Source organism: Hyla sarda (genome assembly GCF_029499605.1).
Source record: "Hyla sarda isolate aHylSar1 chromosome 1 unlocalized genomic scaffold, aHylSar1.hap1 SUPER_1_unloc_9, whole genome shotgun sequence".
In the NCBI taxonomy this organism is placed as follows: Eukaryota; Metazoa; Chordata; class Amphibia; order Anura; family Hylidae; genus Hyla; species Hyla sarda.
Window position 1 is genome coordinate 248,671 of NW_026607595.1, and position 23,397 is coordinate 272,067.

General features: G+C 44.6%; 1 protein-coding gene and 1 pseudogene across 1 annotated transcript; both read left to right on the top strand.

Moving 5' to 3' along the window:
* LOC130298313 (zinc finger protein 850-like) overlaps window positions 1–23,397 on the top strand; it is a 422,064-nt pseudogene that overhangs the window by 39,411 nt on the left and 359,256 nt on the right.
* Window positions 5,328–6,281, top strand: LOC130298307 (DNA damage-regulated autophagy modulator protein 1-like). Its single transcript, XM_056551240.1, has 2 exons — window positions 5,328–5,483; window positions 5,570–6,281. Exons 1-2 carry the CDS (start codon window positions 5,359–5,361, stop codon window positions 6,168–6,170), a joined length of 726 nt encoding a protein of 241 aa, XP_056407215.1. The 5' UTR covers window positions 5,328–5,358; the 3' UTR covers window positions 6,171–6,281.

The window sequence follows — 23,397 nt, forward strand, 5'->3', positions numbered from 1 at the left end:
AGTCATCTACTTGGCTACATGTCCCTGTCCCTTAAGCTATGTTGGCAAGACCATGAGGGAAGTAAGGCGTAGGGTACTCGAACACATGAGTGACATCAGACATAAGAGGGAAAAACCGTTGTCGCTTCATATGCTTAGGCATCATGCGGACACCCCCTTTAATTTGGATTTCCAAGTCATCGAAGTTCTCAAACCCGACATCAGGGGCGGTGACCTGGACAAAAGACTATTACAAGCCGAAACACGCTGGATATACCGGCTAAAGACTACCACCCCCTATGGTCTTAATGACCAATTATCTTTTTGCCCTTTCATTTGATGTGATTATGGATATATTTTTTATATTACAATTCTCCCATCTTGTGTAATACATCTTCTGACCGATGTAAGTGTCTTTACTCACCTGCCATTTATTTAGTTAATTAATTATTTATTCATTTATTTATGATTATACATCCATCGTTTAGTTTATCTTATGCTTACCATTCTTAGATTGTATTTACCCTATTTCATTAGCATTTCCACATTGGCCCAGTTTATATACATCTACAATTTTCTAAATGTATATTATCCTTAGCTATGAGTTAAGATTGCAGTCTCCTATACGTCCCATACTTTTATTTTTCTGACATCCACATAGGGCGCATGCGCGGGGTGAATCGCATCACATCCAAGCCTCGTTTTGGGGTTTATCTATCCACTCATGCGCCGCTTGAAGCGCATTGCGTTCCATTGACTCCGGACATGCGCAGATACATATCTCCTGTCACTTCCGCTTCCGGTCCCGCGGCTTTTTAATCAGATTCGCGGCGTTCAATGTTGACGCCGCGCACTGAGTCCACACATGGGACACCGGGGATTGGGTGAGTGCATTGTGGCTGCATTGCCTTGCTCATGTGACCTCCACCTTTGGTAACTATATACCCCTTATATTATATTATTCCATTGCAGGAGTTATCGCCTCCTCTGGAGCCTCCACATTAGGGAGGTGATACCAGGTTCTCTCATTACCTTATTCATCTTGTATCCTGGACTGCCTGATACTCTAAACATCCTACATTAGGGTAGGCAATATATATATTATACTACATTTGTTTGTATTATTGGGGCTATAGTGATATGGTAATAATAACACCTGTTGGTCATATGGTGTTTTATTTTATACTTTTGGTCTTATCTCTAGTACTCTGCTGGAAGTGTTTCTAATCCATCTATAAATCCACCTCTTTCCGTCCTGACGCTGTATATTATCTGGTCAGGGGGTAAGCTTTTTCTTGTTTTTGCCTATATTGGCTTATGCTCATGTCCACATAATTTAGATAGTTAGATTCTGTTTTTGCTTTTATCTTTATAGTACCTTCGGCCCAACATTTTGTACTATTATATTTGGTGTGTCACACCAGTCATCAGTTTTTAGCCTATTACCATCATATATGGGTAAGACTGGCTCATTATTTTGTTTTGGTGTCATCTTTGGTTTTCTTTATCTAAGTTAACTTTGATGTATTTATTTATCAGGTTCTAACACATTCATTAACATAGGGTGTGGCAAACAGTGATCCCTGTGGCACTATATCTATAATATGATGCTGGGCTATTTCATATCTACCCAATTACTTTTGGAGGTATATATTATTTTTTATACTTTATACTTCATGCATTTGATATTTTTGTTAAAATATGGAACTCTGACAGGTGGTCTTGTGATCTTATTTTTACAGTACTCACCTTGGACAAGGGACATATTCTTCATCTACTCATAGTACAATTAAGGATCCACATTTCTTCCATTGTGGCCAGTGTGGGATGATTTATCTACTTCTCATACATCTATCTATCATTACTCAGTATCAATGTGCGGTTACTATACCTTTGTATCACGTGTGCTTCACTTGTTTGTTTACCACTTTTTTATTGAGTTTTTTTTTGATTATTATTTGTGATATGTTGACTGCTCCCCTGAGCCCTGATGAACCCCTAACTATAAGTAAGGGTGAAACGCGTAGGTCATTAGGAGTAAGAATATACACATATTAAGTCATTGCATTGTTCATTTTTCATGTTTATGTGACTTATATTATCCCTACTCCCTGTCCACACTTATTGTAGTGAGGGCAAGGGGTTAGACTAGGTAGGGTCGGTTAGGTCAGGTTCTTCACCTGTACCCCAAACCCCCTCCCTTGGTCTGTTGCTCATTATTCAGTGCTATATCTGATACCTTTCTGAGCACTGTATCGTGAGGCATTGTTATTCTTATTATCTTTATTAATAAAATTATACATTTTTTAGCTTAATGCGTTCTTTGTGGCCTCATTGGTAGATTTCAGTAGTGTTATTATTTTGGTAAATTGTCTCCAAGGGCATATATATTACTGGCTGAAGGACCATACATTTCCTTTTTTCTGATTTTCGTACATTATTGTTGCGCTTAAAAAAAATCACAAACTTTTTAACCAAATTAGTACGTTTATAATCCCTTTATTTTGATGACCTTTAACTTTTTTATTTTTCCGTATAAGCGGCGGTATGGGGGCTCATTTTTTGCGCCATGATCTGTACTTTTTTTATACCACATTTGCATATAAAAAACTTTTAATACATTTTTTATAATTTTTTTTAATACAATGTATTAAAAAAGTAGGAATTTTGGACTTTTTTTTTTTTTTCGTTCACGCCGTTCACCGTACGGGATCATTGACATTTTATTTTAATAGTTCGGACATTTACGCACGCGGCGATACCAAATATGTCTATAAAAAATGTTTTTGTACGCTTTTTGGGGGTAAAATAGGAAAAAACTGACGTTTTACTTTTTTATTGGGGGAGGGGATTTTTCACTTTTTTTTTACTTTTACTTTAACATTTTTTTACATTTTTTTTACACTTGAATAGTCCCCATAGGGGACTATTCATAGCAATACCATGATTGCTAATACTGATCTGTTCTATGTATAGGACATAGAACAGATCAGTATTATCGGTCATCTCCTGCTCTGGTCTGCTCGATCACAGACCAGAGCAGGAGACGCCGGGAGCCGGACGGAGGAAGGAGAGGGGACCTCCGTCCAGCGTTCTGAATGATCGGATCCCCGCAGCAGCGCTGCGGGCGATCTGATCGTTCATTTAAATCGCGCACTGCCGCAGATGCCGGGATCTGTATTGATACCGGCACCTGAGGGGTTAATGGCGGACGCCCGCGAGATCGCGGGCGTCGGCCATTGCCGGCGGGTCCCTGGCTGCGATCAGCAGCCGGGATCAGCCGCGCATGACACGGGCATCGCTCCGATGCCCGCGGTTATGCACAGGACGTAAATGTACGTCCTGGTGCGTTAAGTACCACCTCACCAGGACGTACATTTACGTCCTGCGTCCTTAAGGGGTTAAATAAAATAATTTTTCCAATGTGTTTTTTTTAAATGAATTTTCAGGGTTAGTAGTGGAAGCTTGTCTTATTGACTGAATCCATTACTAAGCCAGGGCTTAGCGCTAGCCCCAAAAACAGCTAGCGCTAACCCCCAATTATTACCCCGGTACCCACCGCCACAGGGGTGCCGGGAAGAGCCGGTACCAACAGGCCCGGAGCGTCAAAAATGGTGCTCCTGGGCCTAGGCGGTAACAGGCTGGCGTTATTTAGGCTGGGGAGGGCCAGTAACAATGGTCCCCGCCCACCCTGGTAACGTCAGGCTGTTGCTGTTTGGATGGTATTGTGCTGAGAATGAAAATACGGGGAACCCTATACGTTTTTTTTTTGTTTTCTTTTTAAATAGTTGTAGTTCTGTAACATCTGTCCCTTTTGAAAATTGCTTCTCTACTTTGAAGCCCTCTAATTTAAAAAAAAAGCAAAAATATGTCCATTTTATGATGCCAACATAAAGTGAACATATTGTACTTGTGAAGAAAAATAAAATTTATTGTGAATATCAATTTTCCTTACAAGTAGAGAGCTTCAAAGTTAGAAAAATGCAAAATTTTCAAAATTTTCATTAAATTTGGGGATTTTTCACCAAAAAAGGATGCAAGTAACGCCGAAAATTTACCACCAAAATAAAATAGAATATGTCACGAAAAAACAATCTCAGAATCAGAATATTCGGTAAAAGTTTTTTCGCGTTATTAATTCGTAAAGTGACGGTGGTCAGAATTGCGAAAAAGGGCCCAGTCCTTAAGGTGAAAAAGGGTTGCGTCCTTAAGGGGTTAAGAAACACCTTATTTTCTGTGAGCCAATACAAAATTCTCTAATAGTCCCCCTCCCGAGACTAGACTCTGGATCCGCCCCTGGTTGTGGTTAAACTTTACTTTCCTGGAAAAGTTTCTGAGTTGCCCATAGCAACCAATCAGATCGCTTCCTTCATTTTTCAGAGGCCTTTTCAAAAATGAAAGAAGCAATCTGATTGGTTGCTATGGGCAACAGCACAACTCTTCCTCTGCACTGGTTTTGCTGAATCTCCCCCAGAGAGGAAGATTTATCAAAACCCAAAACCTGTCCAGAGGAAAAGTTTCTGAGTTGCCCATAGCAACCAATCAGATCGCTTCTTTAATTTTTCATAGGCTTTTTCAAGAATAAAAGAAGCAATCTGATTGGTTGCTATGGGCATCTCAGCAGCTTTTCCACTGGTCAGGTTTTGATAAATCTCTCTCTATGGGGGAGATTCATCAAAACCAGTGTAGAGGAAGAGTTATGCAGTTGCCCATAGCAACCAATCAGATTGCTTCTTTCATTTTTTAAAAGACCTCTGAAAAATGAAGGAAGCAATCTGATTGGTTGCTTTGGGCAACTCAGAAACTTTTCCAGAAATGGAGGATGCTAACTTTTTGTATCTTATATGGAATTATTCCTATATTCATACATTTTGGAATCATCGATCTTATTGAAAAAAGGTATAACATTAAGATCGAACGAGACCCTTAGATGCTTATCCTTGGAGATGTCGGGGAGTCTATATATAAGAAAAGTTTAATTAGACTATTTCCTTATGCAAAGTTGCTGTCCGGGCATGCTGGGAGTTGTGGTTTTGCAGCGGTTGGGGGTTCACAGCTTAGAGACCACTGCTATAGAGGGTGCAAATGTATCTGAGCCCTGGAACTCAAATAATGTGAAATATGAGATGATCAAAATGGAGCCCCTGCACAAATTACTTGGGTTCTGGGGTCTGTAAGGTCCATAGTAGAAACATCAGGTTATGTCCATAGCAGATACTAAATCATGGCAGCTCTAAGAAACAAGCAGTCATCGTGACATCAGACATGTGATGTCATAGACAGCTGGAGTCCTGACATTCCACTGACAGCCGCCCGAGCCTTCATTCTGTAGATTGGTACAGTGCGATTAGCAACTTCTATTTCTTCTTCTTGACTGAGATGGAGCTAAAAGGTTTGGGGTTCGTCCCCCTTCTGTTGGCGTTTTGGTGTGTGGCCTGGCTTGCCACCAGCTACATCGTGACGGTCGTCCTCGGCCATGCCGCCTCGCCACTGATGCACATCAGGTAAGATAAACAAGCACAAGATTCTTATTTCATGGGTTGGGAGTGAGGAAATATCCACAATAACATTGGTTTCTTTTCCTTCACAGTGACGTGGGAAATTTCTTTCCCGAAAACATATTATTGAGAATTGGATTCATAGGGACGTCCATTGGCACTTTGGTACTAACCTTTCTTATTTATAAGTATATGGTTATGCATACTGAAGAGTTCAGGGGTCATCAGGTCCTGATCCAGAGGATCCTGCTGGCCATTGTGTGGGCCTCCTGTTTTGGTACAGCTGTCATGCATGTATTGTCCCCCGAAGAATATCCCAGGATACACTTTGTCAGCACGATAATTTCCATTACATGTGAAGCCTTATACTACCTTGGGCAGTCCATCCAGATGTATAAATTACCAGGAGCAAACAAAGTCATCCGCCATAGTAGATGCACCTGCTGTGGCCTGACTTTTACCTGCGCAATTTTCTACTTTGGATATAAAACATTACAGGAATTATTCTATGATGATGAAGACTGGGACGAGATCCGTGAAATCACCACCATAATCATCGAGTGGGTGATGCTTCTACTGATCCTGATAAACACCGTGACCTATTATTCCACCATGCAGAGGTTAATGTTAACCGTCTCCAGGAACAGCTGCAAACTCTCTCTTAGAGTAAGAATTGATGACTTCGGGGTGTAGACCACCACGGGGGCCATCAAGTGGACTTCTGGGAGAGATACTGCACAGGACACGGGAAAACCATAAAAAAAATAATATGAGCTGGTAATATTACCTATACAAAAAAATAATATGAGCTGGTGATATTACCTATACAAAAAAATAAAAAAAATGTAAAAAAAATATTGGTGTGTGATGTGTAATACCTACCATATATACTCGAGTATAAGCCGAGTTTTTCAGCACCATTTTTCTTGCTGAAAACGCCCCCCTCGGCTTATACTCGAGTGATTTCTCCGCCTGTCAATCCCTTTTCAGTGGTCTTCAACCTGCGGACCTCCAGATGTTGTAAAACTACAACTCCCAGCATGCCCAGACAGCCATCGGCTGTCTGGGCATGCTGGGTGTTGTAGTTTTGAAACATCTGGAGGTCCGCAGGTTGAAGACCACTTCGGCCTTCGTCATCATCCAGGCCCCCCCCCCTCTTTTGTTTTGTACTCACCCCCCCAGTTTGGGTGAGCTGGTCCGGGCCATCTATGCTGCAGGGACCATCCGGTGGGGAGGGATAGTCATTCCGGGCTGTCCATTTTCACCGGAGGGCCCTCTTCATGCGCAACGTCCCTGTGCGTCGTCGTCAAGGCAACATCACTAGGACCAGCTCACCCTAACTTCCTGCTAAGGGGAGGTGAGTACAAAACAAAAAGGCCACAGTGGTCTTCAACCTGCGGACCTCCAGAGGTTTTAAAACTACAACTCCCAGCATTCCCGGACTGTCCGGGCATGCTGGGAGTTGTGGTTTTGCAACATCTGGAGGTCCGCAGATTGAAGACCACTGATGAAGGGATTGAAAGGGGGTGATGATGAAAGGGAGGGGGATGATGATTAAGGGGGGGATGATGATGAAGGGGGGGATGATGATGAAGGCCGCAGTGGTCTTCAACCTGCGGACCTCCAGAGGTTTCAAAACTACAATCCCAGCATGCCCAGACAGCCAATGGCTGTCCGGGCATGCTGGAGGTTGTAGTTTTGCAACATCTAGAGGTCCGCAGGTTGAAAACCACTGATGAAGGGATTGACAGGCGGTGATGATGATGAAGGGGGGGGGGGGGGATAATGACGGGGGTCTGGATGATTACATGGGGGGATGATGTATTTCCCACCCTAGGCCTATAGTGAAATTAGGGGCCTCGGCTTATATTCGGGTCGGCTTATACTCGAGTATATACGGTAGTTAGAAAACCAGAATCATTATAACCTCCCTCTGCATTACCCTGTTTATTATTTCCCAAGCAAGCACTTTGTTCTAATTCGTCCCCTCTCTGGCGTGCTCCTTGTATAAGGGGTTTGGGATACACTTTTTGTTTAAAATGATTCTCCAGGTTATCTAGTTGTTGCTGGCATTTGTGTGTGGAAGAACAATTCCTCCGGATTTTTTTCATTTGACCGAATGGAATGTTCTTCTTCCATTGTTTCCGATGGCAACTGTTAAAGTCGAGGTAGTTCCTTAAAATAGGTGTCAGTATGCAAACAGCCATCCTGAATATAGATATTTAAATCCAGGAACTCAAATTTTTTGGGGGACTGATGCAGCTCTGCCTTTGGCAATCTCTGGCTCTGCCATAGCACAAAACCTGTCAACTTTATGATGAAAATATAAAGTAGACATATTGTATTTGTGAATAAATATATAATTTATTTGGAATGCCTGTTTTCGTTACAAGCAGAGAGCTTCAAAGTTAGAAAAATGCTAAATTTTAAATTTTTTCATCAAATTTTGGAATTTTTCACCATGAAATGATGCAAGTTTTGACAAAAATTTACCACTAACATGAAGTAGAATATGTCACAAAAAAACTATCTCGGAATCAGAATGAAAAGTAAAAGCATCCCAGAGTTATTAACGCTTAGGCTGGGTTCACACTGTGGCATTTCTGGGCAGAATTTCTGCCGGAGATCAAATTGGCAGCACTAGGACCCCGCAGACTGCATTGTCGTCCCCATAGATGCCAATGCATTTCTGAGCAGATCTCCCTAAAGATCCACCCAGAAATGCATTGCCATCTATGGGGACAGCAATCTAGTCTGTGAGGTCTTAGTGCCGCCGGCTAAATCTCCAGCAGAAATTCTGCCCAGAGATTCCGTAGTGTGAACCTAGCCTTAAAGTTACAGTGGTCAGATGTGCAAAAAATGGCTGGGTCCTTAAGGTGAAAATGGGCTGGTTCCTTAAGGGGTTAAACCCCACTGGCATTTGACAGATCTTTGGAACAGTGGGCTGTACAAATAAAAAAATCTATCAGACACCTGTGAGGTGTAAATGCTCACTGCACCTCTTATTAGGGGTGTAGTTTCCAAAATGGGGTCACATGTAGGGGGGGGGGTCACTGTTCTGGCACCATGGAGGCCTAAACGCACATGGCCTTCAATTTCAGCCAGATTCTCTCTCCAAAAGCCCAATGGCGCTCCTTCTCTTCTGAGCCCTGTAGTTCACCCGCAGAGCACTTTACATCCACATGTGGGGTATTTTCTGACTTAGAAGAAATGGGGTTACACATGTTGGGGGGCTTTTTCTCCTATTACCCATTGTGAAAATGATAAAATTGGGGTAACACCAGTATTTTAGTGAAAAAAAATATGCATTTTTTTATTTTCACCTCCAACTTTACCGAAAATTTGTCAAACACCTGTGGGATGTTAAGGTTCACTATACCCCTTGGTACTTTACGTGAGGGGTGAAGTTTTCAAAATAGGGTCACATGTGGGTGTTTTTTTTATGTTTATGCCAGAACTGCTGTAACTACCTGCAACCCCGGTGAAAATCACCAATTTAGGCCTTAAATGTATATGGTACACTCTCCCTTCTGAGCCATGTTATGCGCCTGCAGAGCACTTTGCGTCAAAATATACAATTTTTTCTCCTTTTACCTCTTGTGAAAATTAAAAGTATGGGGCAACACTAACATGCTGGTGTAGACCCCAAATTTACCTTTTCTTAAGGGGTAAAAGAAGAGAAAAAAAATTGTAACCCAAAACTGTTCCCTTGAAATATGAGAGGGCTCCAAAGTGAAAGAGCACCATGCACATTTGAGGCCTAAATTAGGGATTTGCATCCACCACCAAATTACCCTACGGCAGTGCTTCCCAAATTGGGTGTCTTCAGCTGTTGCAAAACTCCCAGCGTGCCAGGACAGTCAATGGCTATGCCGATGTTCTGGCCCCTGTATCACCCGTCATTACGCACAGAGCAAGTTTGCTGACAGCAGGGTGCCGCAACCAATATCACGGGGGTCCTTTGGAGAGGGGATAAGATGTCTAGGTGCATAGTACCCCTTTAACTCCTTGGGGACGAAGGGCGTATGCATACGCCCTCGTGTCCTGTCACTTAAGGACGGAGGGCGTATCTATACGCCCTCTGCATTTCCGATCACTGCCGCTCGCCGGGCGGTGATCGGACCGGGATGACTGCTGATATCTATCATCAGGCATCCCGTGGCAATGACCCCCCCATATCGGCGATTGCAGCAAATCGCAGCACTGGTGACCCGATCTCCTGGAAAATAAGACTGATCGGAGCTGTCAGAGACTGCTCCGACCAGCCTAAAGGATAGGAGCGAGGTGGCAGTGTTGCCACCCCCTCCAATCCCCGGCCATTGGTCGGTCAGGCTGACCACCAATGGCAGGAGGGGGGCGGGGGGATTAGAGTTCATTTCCCCCGCTCTGGCCACAGATCGGAAGTCGGTACAGAGCGGGGGAACACAGGCGGAGAGGGGGGAGCATGGCCCGGCTTACCAGGACCTTCGGAGGCGGCATCTGCGGCATCCACGGAGCAGCTGTCAGGGATGCTGGGCGTGTAGTTCTGCATTATCTGGCCCTTCAGATGTTGCAGAACTACAACTCCCAGCATGCCTGGACAGTCTGGGCATGCTTGGAGTTGTAGTTTTGCAACATCTGGAGGGCTACAGTTTGGAGGCCACTACTTAGCGGTCTCCAAACTGTTCTTCCCCAGTTGTTGCATAACTACAACTCCTAGCATGCCCAGACTGTCCAAACATGCTGGGAGTTGTAGTTCTGCAACATCTGAAGGGCCAGATATTGCAGAACTACATGCCCAGCATCCCTGACTGTCTGGCCGTGCTGGGAATTGTAGTTTTGCAACAGCTGTAGGCACACTGGTTGGGAAACACTGAGCTAGAGTCTGTTTCCCAACTCAGTGATTCCAACCCGTGTGCCTCCATCTGTTGAAAAACTACAACTCCCAGAGTGCACTGACAGACCATACATGCTGGGAGTTGTAGTCTTGCAACAGCTGGAGGCACATGGGTTTGAATCACTGAGCTAGAGTCTGTTTTCCAACTCAGTGGTTCCCCACCAGTGTGCCTACAGCTGTTGTAAAACTACAACTCCCAGCATGTACGGTCTGTCAGTGCATTCTGAGAGTTGTCATTTTGCCACAGCTGAAGGTTTGGGGCGCCCCCCCCCCCCATGTAAATGTACAGGGTACATTCACAAGGACAGGTTTACAGTGAGTTTCCTTCAAGGAAATGAATGTACCCTAAAAACACTACACTAACAAATAATAAAAAGTAAAACACTACACATACACCCCCTTACACGTCACCCTCCCCCCCCCCAATAAAAATGAAAAACGTCTCATACGGCAGTGTTTCCTAAACAGCGCCTCCAGCTGTTGCAAAACCACAACTCCCAGTGTTGCCGGACAGCCATAGACTGTCCTGACAGGCTGGGAGTCTTACAACAGCTGGAGGCACCCTGTTTGGTAAACACTGCTGTAGGGTTTTGGTGGAGACAAGCCCCATCCTTGTAACCGGGTCCACCCCTACTGCAAATTCCTTATTCAGGCCTCAAATGCGCATGGCACTCTCTCACTTCAGAGCCCTGTCGTATTTCAAGGCAACAGTTTAGGGCCACATATTGGGTATCTCCGTACTCGGGAGAAATTGCGGTACAAATTTTGGGGGGATTTTTCTCCCATTAGCCTTTGTAAAAATGGTAAATTTGGGGGAAAAAACTGCAGTTTAGTGAAAACATTTTTTTTTCATTTACACATCCGAATTTAACGAAATGTCGTCAAACATCTGTGGGGTGTTAAGGCTCACCGGACCCCTTGTTACGTTCCTTGAGGGGTGTAGTTTTCAAAATAGTATGCCATAGTATGCCATAGGGGCTTCCTAAATGTGACATGCCCCCCAAAAACCATTTCAGCAAAATTCACTCTCCAAAATCCCATTGTCGCTCCTTCCCTTCTGAGCCCTCTACTGCGCCCGCCGAACACTTGACATACACATTTGAGATATGTCCATACTCGAGAGAAATTGGGTTATAAATTTTGGTGGGCTTTTTCTCCTATTACCACTTGTAAAATGTCAAAAACTGGGTCTACAAGAACATGGGAGTGTAAAAAATTAATATTTTGAATTTTCTCCTTCACTATGCTGCTATTCCTGAGAAACACCTAAAGGGTTAACACACTTACTGAATGTCATTTTGAATACTTTGAGGGGTGCAGTTTTTATAATGGGGTCATTTATGGGTTATTTCTAATATGAAGGCCCTTCAAATCGACTTCAAAACTGAACTGGCCCCTGAAAAATTCTGATTTTGAAAATTTTTTGAAAAATTGGAAAATTGCTTCTGAACTTTTAATCCCTCTGATGTTTTCCAAAAGTAAAAACATCTCAACTTTATGATGCAAATATAAAGTAGACATATTGTATTTGTAAATCAATATATAATTTATTTGGAATGTCTATTTTCCTTACAAGCAGAGAGCTTCAAAGTTAGAAAAATGCTAAATTTTCAATTCTTTCATCAAATTTTGGAATTTTTCACAAAGAAATGATGCAAGGAGACTTCCGGTTCCGGCGCTGCCATGAGAGGACACGGCTAGCAGAGCTCCCGCGCCTCCCGACTCTTATCCGGTCTCTCTAACAGCCTTGTGACCCCTCCGGGACCCCGGTACCCACGGATACCCGCTACACTCTCCAGCCCTGCTGTATGGAGCGTTACCTGCTCCGCCGACCCCGAGATTCACCGGCCTCCCGCATCTCCCGCCCGACTTCAGCGAAGCGCGCGGCGACAGCTCCACGTGGGTCGGTGTCGGCAACGCGAACACTGCAGAAGCGCCTGTCCCGCTTCTCCTACGGGCAGTCTCCCACCCGCCGGAGCCCGGTACCTGCTGGACAGCTCTGCTCCTCTCCGGTGGCGGCCTCGTCAGCGCAGCTCAGTGCTCCCTCTTCGGACTCGGCATCTCCAGCAGCGGAGGACGTCCTCACCGAGCCTCGCACCCTGCAAGTGGAGAGCGCTCATATCGGAGGTACTGCTTACCCGGCGCAGGTCAGTGTTTCCCCGGTGGAGCCAGCTGATCCCCCACCGATGGCTCTGTCTCCTGCTCAGGACTGTAACTCACTTAGGAGGCCTGCATCTCCCTCCCTGGTCCCCTCAGGGGGCGCAAGTGGCATCATGGCGTCCAACAGGCCCCCCAACTCTGGCCCTCCTCTCTCTCAGTATCCAGCAGAGTTGCAGGTGGGTTCCCCCCCCCCCACCTCCTCATCCATGCAGCCCATCCCTACCAACCTATTGGGCAGCCCTGGGAGCTCATCTGTCCCTGCTCATCCACAGCCTGCCTTTACACCACAGACTGTCAACTTTAAAGCATTGGCTGAACAGATAATGGCGCAGATTGTCCCAGACATACAGAAGTCCTTGGAAGCAACGCTGCAGGCGTCCTTTGATTCACTGAGAAGGGACATTTCTCAAACTAATATATCTGTGGCTACAGTGCGCTCTGATGTTACTGATCTCCAGGCCCACCAATCTGATTTATTTAATCAAGTTGCTGACCTAGCGCAGGAAAACGCCAACCTCTGTGCTAAGCTTGATGATCTGGAAAACCGCTTGAGGCGAAATAACCTACGTATTGTGGGACTTTCTGAACGGATACCCTCCCTAGACCTTCAGCACTTGTGCGAGATTGAATTGACCGAGGCTCTGGGCCTGGATCATTACTGTAGGGTGGAAAGGGCTCATAGACTGGGACCTGACCTGGGGAATTGACCTGACGCCCTTCGTTCATCTCAACCTGGCCAGCAGAGCAGACCACGCCAGGTCATCTTCAAACTGTTGGACTATAATGATCGACAATCCATCCTAAGAGCCTTTCGGAGGCGCACTGCACCGCTAATTGTTCGGGACTGTCGCATTCTTATTTTCGAAGATTTTTCTGCACCTGTTGCTAAGAGGCGCAGAGCCTTCAGTGGCGTTTGTTCCGACCTGTTCAATAGGAAAGTCAAATTCCAATTACAGTTCCCTGCTATTCTGCGCATTTTTCACGAAGACGGGACTTCCTCGGTTTACCGAACCCCATCCGCAGCGGAGGCAGCGTTGCTTAGTCCGGCTGGACGTGATTGTTTGAGAAGGCACCAGAGAGACGCTGCCGAACCTCTCCCTGCCCGCTCATCTGGACGGGGGAGTCCACTCCAAGATGTCTCCTGATCACTCCCCTGTTTATCCTTGTGTCCCTCTGCTGTGCAGGGCTAATAGCTGGAGGGGGGTATAGGTATCCTGAGTGATTATTTTTGTTATTGTTCATTTTTGGGTCCTTGGCGACCTCAGGGGAGCAGTGTTTGCACTTATGATGGACTAGAGGGTGATATTGCTCCTCCACCAGGATTCTGGGTTTGTTGGACCTGAGACTGCCGATTTCTTTTGAGGGGTAGCGGGCTAATAATTCAGTGGGAGGGGGAGGGAGGTTGGGGTTGAAGTTCATCTGGCTATGTTTTCACTTACATGTTTAGTCGGGAGGTTCGCACACTTTCTGGCAGAAAAAAGCGAAGTCCCGAGCACGGTGCTGACGGTTGACTGACGGTCTTTACGCACGTAGTGCAAATTCTTGTGTTAACTAGAAATGCTAGAGCTTAGTCGCCTCGAGCCCGGTCCCTGGATTGTTGGTTGAGCGACAGTCTCTAACGGTAGTAGGGTTGTCGGTATACATTGAAGGAGTGTGTGGTGTGTGCGGTGTTTGAGAGGCCTGCCTGATTGAGTGTGTGTGTTTTTTTTTTTTCTCTCTCTCTTTTCTTCTCTCCTTGCTCTTAGAGACATGCGGATCATCTCGTGGAATGTGAAGGGGCTCCGTTCCCCTAACAAAAGGATGCAGATACTTAGACATCTGAAACGTCTTCATCCCGATGTAGTGATGCTACAGGAAACCCACTTAGCCGCAGACGATATTGCACGCATGTCCAAACTATGGGTAGGTTCTGTTCTGGGATCCCCGGCAGTAGGAGGTAAGGGGGGTACGTTACTGCTTCTTCACAAAAATTTTGGGGGGACGATTGTGTCACATGAAACGGATTCAGAGGGGCGGTGGACGTGGGCTCACGTTATATTCGAGGGCCGCGACTTTAGTTTCTACTGTTGCTATGCACCTAACGGAGATAATAGACCTTACTTTCAGGCTTTGGAGGACAGGCTCCTAGCGGACACACTTCCTAATAAGATTGTAGGAGGAGATATGAATGCTGTGGCTACGACCGACGAGGATAGGAAAGGTGGGACGGCTGACAGGACGGTTCCTCGTACGAGCGACAGGGTGTTTGGGGCCTTTCTGGGCCTTTCCAACAGATCTGCAACGAACTACAAAAATGGAGTCACCTGCCAATCTCTTTCCTGGGCAAATGTCACCTGGTAAAGATGATTAGTTTTCCTAGACTCCTATATCATCTGCAAACTTTACCTATTCTCCTGAAGCACAAGGACATCAACACTCTTAATTCAACCTTTACTCGTTTTGTCTGGTCGGGCAGGCGTCCTCGCATTTCCCTCCAAAAATTGATGCTTCACCGAGTGGATGGGGGAGTGGGTTTCCCCAATCTCCGAGGCTACAATTTATCGTGCCTCTTTAGACATGTTCTGGACTGGATTTATACATCCAGCTTTCACTCCAATTTTGAGGTGGAGGCGGATTACGCATCCCCCTGGAATTTGGTGTCCTGCTTACATTCTAAATTATCATGCCTGCCCGCACATATAAAACGCTCTGTCTTGATTAGGGACACGGTAGTGACATGGCGGTCAGTACGCAAGGCCTACAATCTACCCTTTCTATTGTCTGGGAGGCTACATTTGTGGGGTCATCCGGAATCTCCCCAGGGTAGGGAGAATGCACTGTTTACTCAGTGGAAGCGCAAAGGGTTGAGCACAGCTAAGCAACTAATGCATCCTGAGGCAGGTCGCTGGTTTACCCCCAAACGAGCTCTTACAGCAATTTGACATGCCTCCCTCTCACTTTCTCCAGGTGTCACAAATGATGTCCTTCTGTACCTCTAGGCTCCGGGATCCGAGTTCGGAATTACGGCCCTCACCCCTGGAGGATTTGATAGGGACGCAGCCCAAAAAGTTGTCCATCTCTACCTTATATAGATGTTTCAATGAACGCTTTTTGAGAGTCTCTAAACACACTCTTTTTGACAAGTGGGAAGCCATTTTGCAGGACCCCAAGACTAGAGAACACATACTGGAAGGATGGACAAAGGTTAGGCAGAATGTCATAAATGAAAGGTGGCGGGAATCTTACTTTAAAATGATGCACTTTGGTTATCTGGGCTTTAACATCCCGGCCTCGGCAGCATTTCCTGACAGGATCACGTCATGCCTGAAATGTAACGCTCCTGCTACTGACTTTCTGCATGGTATCTGGTCCTGTGAGAAAATTCAGCTATTCTGGAGGGAGGTGGTGGAATACATATCCAAGTTTTGGAAGGTCAGCTTACCATTGACACAGCGTGCTCTCCTGTTCCAGTCTGTTGATGCATCCATTATGGAAGAGACAGGCCTACGGTCACTACCCAGGTTCATTCATGTCATACTCCTGGTGGCTAAACGTATAATTTTACGTGAATGGATCAAACCCGCGATGCCGTCTTTAGCGGCAGTGGTGGAAGATCTTAAGGACTTTTTGGAGGTCGATAGACTGGACACGGAGAGGCATCGTGAGAGGGATGCTGGGAAATTCTTTGCTAAATGGCGCACCTTCTTGGCTGCCCACTTCACTAATCCACAAATAGACGAAATTGTACTGCCGTTCCGTCATACGGAATGGTACTCTTTGGCTTCTCTCAGCAACACTTTGGGCCCACTCCGCCTTTCTGATGACAGGGGTTGATTCTCTCGTGCTTCTATATTCTTCTTCCTCAATTACCTCTTCCACACTTCTCCATGTCATCTTCTTCCCCCTTTTTTTTTTGTGTGTGTGTGTGTGGGTATGTGTGCTTGGAAGTTGGAAGGATGTCAGGTGTGGTAAGTGGAGGAGGCCCCTGTGTGTGGGAGTGAGTGTTTTGCACCATGCTGACAATCGTACTGATTTGTTTCACTGAAATTTGGATTGTGATTGCCTGTTGTCCGGCGATCTGTTTGCCCTCGAACGAGGACTTATATATCGTATTTGCTTTTATGACTGTTGGGTCCGGAGTGACCCTCTCTTTGATTGCATACATGTCTTATTATCCTGATTGTTGTTTACGTTAATTGTAAAATTTTGAAAACCCTTTCAATAAACAAAGTTTGAAAAAAAAAAAGTTCTAATTGTTTTAAAAGAAGTAAAACAATATCAAACCTATATAAGTTGGGTGTCCTTATACCGTATGGACCTACAGAATAAAGATAAGGTGTCACTGTTACCGAAAAGTGCGCTGCGTAGAAACGGAAGCCCCCAAATATTACAAAATAGTGTTTTTTTATTTTTGCCTTCGCCGTAGATTTTGTGGGGAAATGATTGATGTCATTATAACGTAAAATTAGTAGCGCAAAAAACAACAACAACCTCATATGGGTCTGTAGGTAGAAAACATTATGATTTTTAGAAGATGAGGTGGAAGAAACAAAAGTGAAAAAAACCTTAAAAAGTCCTTAAGGGGTTAAAGCATTTTTTTATTAAAACATAAGGAAAACTCTACAAGATGATACTGACCTGATGGATAAGTATAACGTCAGTTGTGACATCACGTTATGTGGTAGGTGATGAAAAAAAAAAAATTAGCAAAATTGTATTTTATTTCAATTGAATTTTATCACACAATTTTTTTCTGATTTACAGTAAAATTGGTCCCACAAAAAACAAACTCTGATGTGACTCTAGATGGAAAAATGTAAATAAGGTAAATACTCAATTATATAATCTGTGTTATTCTCTGCAGATTCTTGTACCAGGAGATCAGAGGAGAATCTTATATCTTCAGATTATAAAGCAGATGATGATATCACACAAGATACATATGAAGAACATTCCATTATCCCAGATACACCCTCAGCCCTTCACAGCCAAGATCTGTCATCTCATCCTTATATACAGGTCCTGTCTTCTCAGTCATCACAGGATGTTCAGCAAAATAAAGGTCATAGAAGGGGTGTTGGACATCAACAAGCTCATACAGGAAAGAAACCATATTCATGCTCAGAATGTGGGAAATGTTTAATGAAGAAATCAAGTCTTGTTGAACATCAAAAAATTCACACAGGCGAGAAACCATTTTTATGTTCAAAATGTGGTAAATGTTTTATTCAGAAATCAGTTCTTGTTCAACATCAAAGAACTCACACAGGGGAGAAGCCATTTTCATGTTCAGAATGTGGGAAATATTTTACTGGCAAATCAGATCTTCTTAAATATCAGAAAATTCACATAGGAGAGAAGCTATTTTCATGTTTAGAATGTGGAAAATGTTTTACTGAAAAATCAAGTCTTCTTCTACATCAAAGAACTCACACAGGAGAGAAGCCATTTTCATGCTTAGAATGTGGGAAATGTTTTACTTTTAAATTACATGTTCTTGTACATCAAATAAATCACACAGGGGAGAAGCCATTTTCATGTTCAGAATGTGGTAAATGTTTTCCTGAAAAATCTAATCTTGTTAAACATCAAAGAACTCACACAGAAGTGAAGCCAATTTCATGCTCAGAATGTGGGAAATGTTTTACTTGCAATGGAGATGTTACTCGACATCAAATACTTCACACAGGGGAGAAGCCATTTTCATGTTCAGAATGTGGGAAATGTTTTACTTGCAAATCAGATCTTCTTAAACATCAGAAAATTCACACAGGAGAGAAGCTATTTTCATGCTCAGAATGTGGGAAATGTTTTACTGAGAAATCAAATCTCGTTAGACATCAAAGAACTCACACAGGGGAGAAGCCATTTTCATGTGCAGAATGTGGGAAATATTTTGCTCAGAAATCACATCTTGTTCTACATCAAAGAACTCACACAGGGGAGAAACCATTTTCATGCTTGGAATGTGGGAAATATTTTGCTCAGAAATCACATCTTGTTCTACATCAAAGAACTCACACAGGGGAGAAGCCATTTTCATGCTCAGAATGTGGGAAATGTTTTGCTCATCAATCAAATCTACTTCAGCATCAAAGAACTCACACAGGAGAGAAGCCAATTCAGAGCAATAAATGATGCAGATTTCACATCTATATATTCACCATGTACATAGGATATCTGACATTTATATATATCATATACTGCATCTCCAAACTTGTTACCAATTGATAATAAAAGTTTTCTTTTAGAACGTAGTCACCGATCCAGCGATGTCATCTCTATAGTTTACATGGTAGGAGAAGAGTGTGATGTATGGTTGTTGTCACGATTCGGCTGGCAGGAGGTGGATCCTCTGTGCCAGAGAGGGATTGGCGTGGACCGCGCTAGTGGACCGGTTCTAAGTTACTACTGGTATTCACCAGAGCCCGCCGCAAAGCGGGATGGTCTTGCAGCGGCGGTAGTAACCAGGTCGTATCCACTAGCAACGGCTCAACCTCTCTGACTGCTGAAGATAGGCGCGGTACAAGGGAGTAGACAAGAGCAAGGTCGGACGTAGCAGAAGGTCGGGGCAGGCAGCAAGGATCGTAGTCAGGGGCAACGGCAGGAGGTCTGGAACACAGGCTAGGAACACACAAGGAACGCTTTCACTGGCACGATGGCAACAAGATCCGGCGAGGGAGTGCAGGGGAAGTGAGGTATAAATAGGGAGTGCACAGGTGAACACACTGATTAAGCCAACTGCGCCAATCAGCGGCGCAGTGGCCCTTTAAATCGCAGAGACCCGGCGCATGCGCGCCCTAAGGAGCGGGGCCGCGCGCGCCGGGACAGGACCGACGGAGAGCGAGTCAGGTACCGGAGCCGGGGTGCGCATCGCGAGCGGGCGCCACCCACATCGCGAATCGCATCCCGGCTGGGAGAGGTATCGCAGCGCACCCGGTCAGCAGATCTGACCGGGGCGCTGCAGTTGCGAGGAGGTTGCGAGCGCTCCGGGGAGGAGCGGGGACCCGGAGCGCTCGGCGTAACAGTTGTGATATTCACTGCTCCTCATGGAGAAGACCCAACAGGCATAATCCATGGGGAGCTGCTACTGGAGACCCAAACACCTCACAGAGAAGGGACTTATTCCAGTGATGAAGAATTCCAGGACGGTCCGGGCTTCACCTGCTGAGACCCTTTTAGAAAGGTTGTGTTATCCCCTATCCTAGCTGATCATGTGGTGTCCGATCACTGGACACCTCAGTCTGTGCTCGGCTGTTTCTGCAGCTCCCATAGTGAATGTACCTTCTCCCTACCTGGGGACACTGGGGTCCCTGTTATTGAGATACAGGGGATAGATGACACAACCCCCTCACCACCCCGTGATGTTCTTTTATGTCCTGGGCGGGATTACTTTCCCGACTGTCTTGGCAGTGTAACCCTATGTATGCCGCAGTCAGTACTGATTGTGGCATCTATAGGGTTAAACTGTCTTGCTCCCCCAGTCATGGCCTCCAGGTCTACCATGCGCTGTTGCCTATGAGGCCTGACCTCGGTAACACTGACAATTATTATACCGCGCTGTAGTACAGATGTATGGTGGTGTAGTATAACAGCGATTAGACGAAAGCAGCTTCAGGTCCTAAATAAAAACGTATGGTCCCTGTCCCAATAAAGCCGTATATTATTACAAAAAAACTCCCCCGCGATCTCCCTGCTGCACACAGTGTTCGTTTAGGATGTCTGCTGCAGCGTCGGAGGCTTGTGACGTCACCGCCATGCCCCCCTCATGATGTCACAGCCACGCCCCTCAATGCAAGTCTATGGGAGGCGGCGTAACTGCAGTCAGGCCCCCTCCCATAGACTTACATTGAGGGGGCGTGGCCGTGACGTCACGAGCCTCCGCCCTGTATCGCCAGTCATCCGGCACGGAGCGAATTATCCAATAAATCTTTAGCAGGCATTCTGTGCGAGTTCAGTGCGATTATTGAGAATGAAGATTACAGATGTTTTCTACGGAATACTAGGTGAATGGTAGAATGGAATGTCCATAGACTATAATGGGAAGAACATTTTATTTGGAGCCTAAACCATTTACCATATGAAATTATCCTTTACCACAAGTGTCCCCAGACAGAGCCGCACAGTGTAAAATGGAAATGACCTGGGATTATAGCTGTTTATTATAGAATGCAAAGGTGAATGACAAGATGGAATGTCCCTAGACTATAATGGGAAGGAAATATGAGCTCATTTACATGTTAATCTGTTATTTAGGAAATTAGCCTTTACCACAAGTGTCCCCAGGTAGAGTAGCACATTGTAAGATTAAAATGACCTGGGATTATAGCTGTTTATTATAGAATGCAAAGGTGAATGACAAAATGGAATGTCCATAGACTATAATGGGAAGAACATTTTATTTAAATTATGAACCATTTAACATATCGAATACATCTTAAGGTTTCAGTCCCACATACCGCTTACACAGCCTATTTCAAACTGCGCTAAATCTGCTGCATTATCCCCGATCACCATACACATAGGGCTTTCTGGCGGCAGCTCTGTGTGTGCAGTGAGTTTGGGTAAGCGGTATGTGGAACCGTACCCTTAACCTATTATGCCCTGTGCCCGCTCCCGGTCTATAACGCGGAGTTACGCCATGACCCCGCATCATAGTAGGTCAGTCCCGGCGTCTAATGAAAGCCGGGACCCTGGGCTAATAGCGTGCGGCACTGATCGTTGTGCCACATGCTATTAACCCTTTAGACACGGTTGATCGCCGTGTATAAAGTTGAAAAAATCCCGGCAGGTCAGTCAAATCGCGATATCCCGATCAGCTAGGACGCGAGCGGAGGGTCCCTTACCTGCCTCCGGTGCGTCCGATTGATGATTGACTTTTCCATGCCTGAGATCTAGGCAGGAGAAGTCAAGCCCCGATAACACTGATCATCCGCATGTAGTTCTATGCTGATGATCAGTATTAGGAATTAATGTAATGCATGTTATAGCCACTAGAGGGGGTTATAATATAGCAAAAAAAAAAGTTACTAATGATGAATTAACCCCTTCCCTAATAAAAGTAAGAATCACCCCCCTTTTTCCATGTGGTATCGCTGCGTGCGGAAATGCTTTAACTATAAAAATAAATCGTTAATTAAACCGCATGGTCAATGGCGTACACGCAAAAAAAAAAACAGAAATAGCGTTTTTTTGGTCACTTTTTATAGCACAAAAAAATTTATAAAAACCGATCAAAAAGTCCAATCAAAACAAAAATGGTCCCGATAAAAACTTCAGATCAATGATCTCCCTGTACGTGGAAAAATAAAGTTATAGGGGTAAGAATATGACAATTATAAACGTATAAATTCTCCTGCATGTAGTTATGATTTTTTTCTCACAGAAAAGGATTGCAGTAACACATGTTTTGCTATACACATGTTTATTCCCTTTGTGTGTATTGGAACCAAACAAAAAAAGGAGGAAAAAAAAGCAAATTGGACATAATGTCACCAAACTCCAAAAATGGTCTGGACAAAATTATTAGCACCCTTAACTTAATATTTGGTTGCACATCCTTTGGAAAAAATAAGTGAAATCAGTGTCTTCCTATAACCATCAATAAGCTTCTTACACCTCTCAGCCGGAATGTTGGATCACTCTTCCTTTACAAACTGCTCCAGGTCTCTTATTGGAAGGCGCCTTTTCCCAACAGCAATTTTAAGATCTCTCCACAGGTGATCAATGGGATTTAGATCTGGACTCATTGCTGACACTTCAGAACTCTCCAGCACTTTGTTGTCATCCATTTCTGGGGGCTTTTTGATGTATGTTTGGGGTCATTGTCCTGCTGGAAGACTCAAGATCTCGGATGCAAACCCAGCTTTCTGACACTGGGCTGTACAGTGCGACCCAAAATCCGTTGGTAATCCTCAGATTTCATGATGTCTTGTACACATTCAAGGCACCCAGTGCCAGAGGCAGCAAAACAACCCAAAACATCATTGACCTCCACCATATTTCACTGTAGGTACTGTGTTCTTTTCTTTGTAGCCCTCATTACCTTTTCGGTAAACAGTAGAATGATGTGCTTTACCAAAAAGCTCTTTCTTGGTCTCATCTGTCCACAAGACGTTTTCCCAGAAGGATTTTGGTTACTTAAGTTCATTTTGGCAAAATGTGGTCTTGCTATTTTCTGTCTCTGTGTCAGCAGTGGGGTCCTCCTGGGTCTCCTGCCATAGTGGGGTCCTCCTGGGTCTCCTCCATAGTGGGGTCCTCCTGGGTCTCCTGCCATAACGTTTCATTTCATTTAAATGTCGACGGATAGTTTGCGCTGACACTGCTCCCTGAGCCTGCAGAAGAGCTTGAATATCTTTGGAACTTGTTTGGGGCTGCTTATCCACCATCCGGACGATCCTGTGTTGACACCTTTCATCAATTTTTTTTCTTCCACCCACATCCAGGCAGATTAGCTAAAGTGCCATGGGTTGCAAATTTCTTGATAATGTTGCGCACTGTGGACAAAGGCAAATCTAGATCTCTGGAGATGGACTTGTAACCTTGAGATTGTTGATATTTTTCCACAATTTTGGTTCTCAGGTTCTCAGACAGTTCTCTTCTCCTCTTTCTGTTGTCCATGCTTAGTGTGGCACACACAGACACACAATGCAAAGACTAAGTGAACTTCTCTCCTTTTTATCTGCTTTCAGTTATGATTTATATATTGCCTACACCTGTTACTTGCCCCAGGTGAGTTTAAAGGAACATCACATGCTTGAAATAATTTATCCACAATTTAGAAAGGGTGCGAATAATTTTGTCCAGCCCATTTTTGGAGTTTGGTGACATTATGACCAATTTGCTTTTTTTCCTCCCTTTTTGGTTTAGTTCCAATACACACAAAGGGAATAAACATGTGTATAG